The sequence below is a fragment of the Pleurodeles waltl genome, chromosome 10 (assembly GCF_031143425.1).
Source record: "Pleurodeles waltl isolate 20211129_DDA chromosome 10, aPleWal1.hap1.20221129, whole genome shotgun sequence".
Taxonomy (NCBI): Eukaryota; Metazoa; Chordata; class Amphibia; order Caudata; family Salamandridae; genus Pleurodeles; species Pleurodeles waltl.
In genome coordinates, this window is record NC_090449.1 from 924,145,260 (window position 1) to 924,152,383 (window position 7,124).

Here is a 7,124-nt window from a genome sequence, read left to right on the forward strand (position 1 = left end):
TGGATGGATTGGAATTCCTGCATGGAATTCTGCTCCACATGATCATGAGTGACCCAGTGTTGCACCACCTAGTTATCTCGGGTGCGGGAACACAGGGACTGACAGGTTTTAGGAGCTGAAAGTTCCAGCCAGTATAATTGCTTGAGGCTTCAACTGCAAAAGCAGCTAGGCCTCTGCCCCTGTTGCTGTTGTGTCTTTGTGTTGAAAGCTTCTTGCCAGGGCAATTTTCCCCTTCCCTATCCTCCCAACCCTCTACCTCGACACCCACTCCGCAGAAAAGCCCTGGTCCCCAATTACCACTGGTTCAGAGCAGGTGGTAAATGGCAGTATTGAACACCACAGAGCTATTCTCCAATTGCAATCTGTTTATCTTGTTGTTCTTGCACAGCACTTGGTGGGTTGTTACTGCACAGCCACAGTACCAGTAATTACAGGTGGGTAGTTTGCACTCTGCCTTTAAAGTGCAGTTCGTAATGAAGGCCCAACTGTAAAATAGCTCTCATTTATATGCTCCTGGAAGAATAATACAGTTCGCTCGAGAACGAAACGAGCACTAAATTCGTTTTCCTCAGCTTTAATGAATAAACATGCAAATAGTCAAGAACCTCCACAGGCCCTCTCGGCGAAAGAAACGCTAATGTGTCCCTGCTCTGTTGGATAGATGTTTGAACTTATTTGCAGCCGAAGGCTGATTCCAGCAGTTACTATGGAGAGTGCAATATCGGGCTGCCCGCACTGCTTGCTTAGGCTAATGGAAATCTTGCCATTCAGCTGCCATTGCACTGGGATACGGGGTAAACACTTGCAGTGACCCCTTACAGGCTGGTCCCCTCTCCAGCAGATCATTAAACGCAGACATGCACTTGTCTCACATCAATTGCAAGCGGCGCGTCCAGGATTCCGGGGCCTCTGCGAAACGGCCCCGTGCGGGATTCGCATCTCGGATACTTTGTGGATGGGCAAAGCACTCGGCTGTGGGTTCGATCCAAGTGACAAAGCAGTCAGTTGGTAGGATCTGGGCTGCCCTGCCAAGAAGGAACTTTCTCTAATCGCTTTGATAGGATTGAGATTCTGGGATACCTTGGCGTTGGACGCTCCACGTGTCCTGAGGTGCGGCTGTCACCGCGCATCAGCGTTTGGAAAGGGACGTTGTTATTGCCTTTCCGTGCTGTGTATCTAATCCTGTTATTACTGAAGGATATACATATTAACGCAGCATCCTTAATATCCGCTACGATGGTCTCAGAAGCTCTTCTGCGTGTGAGAGACCAGTTGCGGGGCCAGACGACTTCGGGAAGCAAATGAAGGAAAAACTACCCAAGGACCTCTCCCAGGCCATGGAATATCAGGACAGTTTCATTGATTCCACTGTCCTGGGTTTTATGAGTGATGGTAAATTGGCTGAGCTCCCAGTGGGTGCTCATCACAGCGACTCAGACACAAGAGCAGCCAATCAGATCAGGAGACTAGACTGCTGCAACCGAGTGTATGGTTTGGACTCCTTTGGCGCTGCAGACAACGTGGGGACACCATCGCTGAGCCGAAGTGAGGAAGATACAGATGAAGAGGAGGCTCAGTCCCCCAACTCTCTTCTGAGGAGACCCAAACGGAAGCGGGTCATCACTCACGCTCAGCGCCAGGCTGCCAACGTTCGCGAGAGGAAGCGGATGTTTAACCTCAATGAGGCCTTTGATCAGCTCAGGAAAAAGGTGCCCACTTTTGCCTACGAGAAGCGACTGTCCAGGATCGAGACCCTGCGCCTTGCCATTGTTTACATTTCCTTCATGACTGAGCTCCTGGGCGGTTCTGGAAACGAAGGAGATTAACGACATTCATTTGGTTTGCATCATGATATTTTTCGAATATATTCCTTAGTAACACACATGCAAACACTGGCCTTTGTTTCATTCAGGAACGACACAGAGTGGAGACCTTCTGGGCTGGCTTCATTTATTTTGTAAATAACAACATGGACGGAAACTATATGAAATTTGGTATTTTGGAGAAAATGGCCACTTGTCATATAGAAGATGTAAAATGTGGCTATGCACAGCCCTTACAAGTAAATATTTCTAGGTTACACTGTATGTAATGCTTGCATAATTCTGGGTTTTCCTGGTTAGGTGCGTGTCTTTTGCCTGAATTGCATTGTTAAGTGCGTGCTGCAAAAAAAGGAGTTCCATATGGAGGACTCCCTTCCGTATTTCTTCGTTTGAGCTCGTCGATTTCTTAGGAGAGTTGTCCTGAAAATATGATTTTCTTCAGCCATATTGAATTAGAAAGTGAAATGAAATGTTGGTATTATGTTAGAGGTGTCACGATTTTATTCAGAATAGTAGGGAAACAGACATTTGCACTTTACCCTTGCACATTATTGGAATTTTTATTTTATGCTCTGTTTTCTGTCTGCCGAGAATAATTAAATGTTTGAAAGGAACATATGACCTATCATTTTTTGTGTGTCTCATCTTTGGTCCAGCGTTTTTTTTTATATATCTATTAAAAAAATGAGAAATGTTGAATTAAAAGTAAAATTGAACATTGATATGCTGGTCAAAAATGGCATAATCTACTTTGTGAAATTAGGAAATTGGACTCGTTCCGTGATTGCACTGGATAGTTCTTATTGTTGACAACGACAATCAGTTGTAGTGAGCTTCTTCTGTAAATATATTTTATTGTATGGATGCTCGAAACTCAGAAACTGCTGTTGAAATTGATAACATGATGCATTAAAATACGGAATAAGTGAAATACATTTTGAGGCATAGTTAGGCGAGACCTTGGGCCTTGCACTTTTGGGGGATTTTCCATTTCGTGGTTGTTCTGTGAGTGACTTACTTGTATTCAAGTGTCGCTCATGTTGTAAAACATGGAACCACATCACAGCCCTCACAGAAAAGGTAAAGCTAATTACTATTCCATTTTGGAAAGAAGTGAACCTCCGTGGAAGTGTCTCTTTAGTTTCCTCATTCTGCAGCCGGGCTGGCGAAGTGCAGAGGAATGTTTGGCCAAGGGGCCCTGTTTGTTGTCACATAGCTGCTGGAAGCCCCGAGTAACCGGGCTCATGCCTTCTTTGTGGCGGGCTATCTCACACCACTAATTGGCTTTTGATAGCTGGGGAGCCGCCCTTCACCTGCGGGTGGGAGGGCTTAGACTTCACAGCCCAAGTTAAATGCAAGAAAAACTTTCATTATTTTGGCATTATCTGTTAATGCCTCGGTCACTGTAACAAAACGTTCAGTGACACGATGATGTTTTAGAGACGATGGAAGGCGAAATTCAGAACTGAGAAAACTAAAGTTCGAGCATAGAAAATCGCTTTCAGGAGTTCCAGCCAATTTTACATGCTGATGACCTCCGTTTCCCCTTTTGCCTGTGTTCCACCTCACCAGGGCCACTGGAACTTTGCGCTTCTGCACCCTTTGCGTTTTACGCACTAGTATGGATTTTCCGCATTTGCCACATAATCCATCATCTGCTGCACAATTTACAAATTTTGACGAGAAACATGTTTCTAGCTCAAAGGGATCAAAAGTTACTAAAAAAGTAATGTGTGGTTTGGAACAGTGGAGACCCCCTCCTAAAGGCTGACTTGCCTTAAGTTGCTTATTTCTCATTTGGTTGTTAGACTGGTTCTAAGGAGGTGAAATCTCTGCCTACAGAGTGTTACCATATGTAAGAATTTCAAAATAATGAACTAATACTATCACAAAATGTGCTGCATTGAGCTGCATGATTTGTATTTTCTTGCAGCATAATTTAGTCACTCACCAGCATAATCTAGTCCCCCACTGCAGCATAATTCTAGTGGCTCTGGTTACAACTCCCTCTTTCTCCTCAACAAACTCTTCAGCAGCGCTTGCAAAATTTATGTTTTTGGACTGGGGTGGTGTCTGCTGCACACAACGCAATTATGTAGCAAGGATGCCATTGGCCTCATCGAATTCAGAACAGTGCGAAATGCCCTCAACCAGTGTTACGTTACGAAAACACACATCATTAATGTGCACATGGCCTCCCAGCCTAGGACCGGTGCCACTGCACCTCTTGCACTACATAACCGCGTCCCTGAAAGAATGCGTACAAATTAATATACCACCTGCTTCAGGGTACACGGGACGAATCAGCAATGGCTACTGCTTGCACAGCAGCAGTTGGGGCACGCACATTCAATCGTGCATCTGCATAGGTGGAATAGTTTCGTTGTAAAGTAATTTGCTCAAATGAATGAAATAACTGTCTTTTAATTGCCCTGTCTCTTGAAGTGCTGTTTTCAGACACCTCACACAAAATGTATCTTCTTCTCAAACATCGTTGAACACGCTCTTAGCTACATACCCTACCTATGTGTCATCTATTTTGGACCTATGTCCCTCACATATATTCAGCTTCAGTTTTGGATTTATCCGTTCACGGCTTTCTACCCTCCCCGGCCTCTTTATTGCTCCCACGTGCTCTGAAGTGTCAGTACCCCAAATGCAAGAACAGGCACATGCGTGCGTGCATGTGTGCAAGTTGGAGTTTCTGGAGGTGTTTCTGTTTGTGCGCATGCGTGTGTTTGGGTGCATGTGTTGATGTAAAGATGTGACTTCTCATTAGTAGTGAGCGACATGTTTCACCAACCATTAGCAAAAATGTGCGCAGAGATTATAAACACATTTTTAATGTATTTTGAGATGTACCTGTGACGGGGAAGTGCTGTGCATTTTTTGGTGTTTGTTCTTTAGCTAAAAACTGTATTTTTCTTCTAACTAATTTATGGCGTCCATGTTCAACCACGTATACTTAGCGAGGAAATATAGCAATGAACAGACAGATTTGGAAAACCTGAACCAGAAGTTAACCTATGGGATTTTGCACAGGCGAACTGTGGACAAGTACAAAGTCTGCAAAAGTTTGAAATTTGGCAGTGGTTTGTATACCTTCATATAGTCAACCTTGCAAAAGGATGCAATCGTATGTTGGTCTATAGAGACTGCAGTGGAATGGAGCCTTATGAGACGTAAGACTCAATTGTTTTGTGCACTTTGACAAATGACTAAGGTTGCCCAGGACACACTGGCTCTCGATTGGCATTGTCATTGAAAATTGAACTAGGAAACAAGTTCTGCTAAAGAAAACCCCAAATCTACATGTCCACCTCCCTTGTGCATGTTCACTTGACGTGGTTTCCCTTACAATTTTGAAATTGAAGAAAAATGGACTATATATTGCCCCCAAACACGTTTAAAAAAAAAAATTGATTAGCTACTACTTATTGTTTCTTCTGCTGTACACATAAGCACCTGCAAAACCTATAGGTCTGTTTTGTATTAACACATACTATCCGGGCCTATTGGGTTTTCCAATGTTTATTTATTATTGCTATGCCTAAATATTCACTACACTAATAATCTTACTCATATACCTTTACCAAGATAGTGTCTTAAAGTCCCACAAGACCTCAATTTACCTTGTCCAACGTGAACCTGAAGCCTTCACAGCTCCATTACTTGCTAATACTTTGTGCCACCAGCCCCAAGCATCCAAAAATCTTCCTATACCTAAGTATGAATATTTCTTTGAAAATATAGGTCATGAAAACGAAAACCATGAACGTGTGCTACTTGAAAAGAGTTCCACATTCTATAGCAGAGGACAAAGCAATAGCAGAACTAAACTGGTGCGAAATTTGAGGTAACTAAGTAAATTGAGGGTATTCATCAAATGTGGCATAATTCGAGGTCATTGTGCAAAGGAAAAAAAATAACTTTTTTTTATTGCTGTGATAGGAGTACCCTGTAGCTTCTGGTTTATTAGAGTTTCTTAAGCCTGAATGTTCTTGGGACCACAGTCTGCACGTGGTAAAGTGGACATTGGTAGATGGGACAGCACTGCCTGAAAGAGCTTCTTATACAGATAGATTGCAGGCACAAGCAAACAAAGTGGCCACCACAGTGATTCTAAATGTTGCAATCATCTTCGAATGGTATTGTACATACTCTTATTGGTTACCTTTTCAAGACAGCATCCATCTTTCAAATCAACAGCACTGGATTGGGAACTCAAAGCAGCCCTGATAAATGTTGTCAGAGGAGTCCCCATAGGGTGCACAACGTGCAAGCCTGACCACTACAATGGAGGGGGTGAGAGGGGGAGGGTCTGCCCCCCAAGACAATTTTGTAAAAAGTGGTAAAAATGGTGTGTTCTACAACACATTTTCATTACATATTCAATTATATTCATTTTTAAAGCACAGTAAATTATGACCTTACAATGAACCATGATACAGCAATTTTTATTGTGGTTTTTCAATCATTTCCTCTGCATCATCATTTAACAGTGCCTCTCATCTCCCCATAGCCCCTCTTTCACATGTATTTAATTTGTTTAATAGCACTTCTTTTACCAGTGTAGGGGGTTAGAGCACTTTACATCACACACACACAGAGACAATGATTCACACGTGTGCAAATCAATGTATAGAAAATGTTCTATAGGACAAAGGGGATTACCAGGTATAGAATTTACTTGTCATCCATAATGGCAGGGGATTTTTTTTAAGAATGCTTGATCTGGTGAAGTATAACCTTTAGGATTCAGAACATATCACAGTGGTTAGGGTTGACTTTACTAATAACAATTTCTATCCAAAAAAACCCTTTTTAGCAAAATCAGGATAATCATAGACCTACAAAAACAAAACTTTCTGACAATCACAATGCAGATTACATACAGATCTTTGATGGGAGTTTTAGCTCACGGTGCTAGATCATAATTACAACTTATGAATTACACAGTAACAAAAGGAGCTCTGTGACAAAAGCAGTATTCCATTGAGCTATGCACATAAAATATTGTTCTTTCATCTGCCTAGTACACATTCTTTGCAGCAGGCATATTAACCCTCTGTGCTACATTAGAGGAGTCATAACTGTCACTAGACAAGAGATCTCTATCCAGCAAGTACAGTAACCACCAGAGTAATCTGAGTACTTTTATTGTTGCCTGAAAACTGTTGGATATACAAGGAACACAGCAGTGCTTTTTAAACTGCTGCATTGCTGCTAAACCACCACCAGTAACAAAAGTGGCTTCCCACCCTACCATCCTTCTGGGGAAACGTCCAATGGCTGGTTAGG

The 7,124-nt window shown here is 42.6% G+C and overlaps 1 protein-coding gene across 1 annotated transcript; it reads left to right on the plus strand.

The window, feature by feature from the left end:
• The first annotated feature begins 933 nt into the window (after positions 1-933).
• On the plus strand, positions 934-2,287 carry FERD3L (Fer3 like bHLH transcription factor). Its single transcript, XM_069209264.1, has one exon. It carries the CDS (start codon positions 1,302-1,304, stop codon positions 1,824-1,826), a length of 525 nt encoding a protein of 174 aa, XP_069065365.1. The 5' UTR covers positions 934-1,301; the 3' UTR covers positions 1,827-2,287.
• The last annotated feature ends 4,837 nt before the right edge of the window (positions 2,288-7,124 follow it).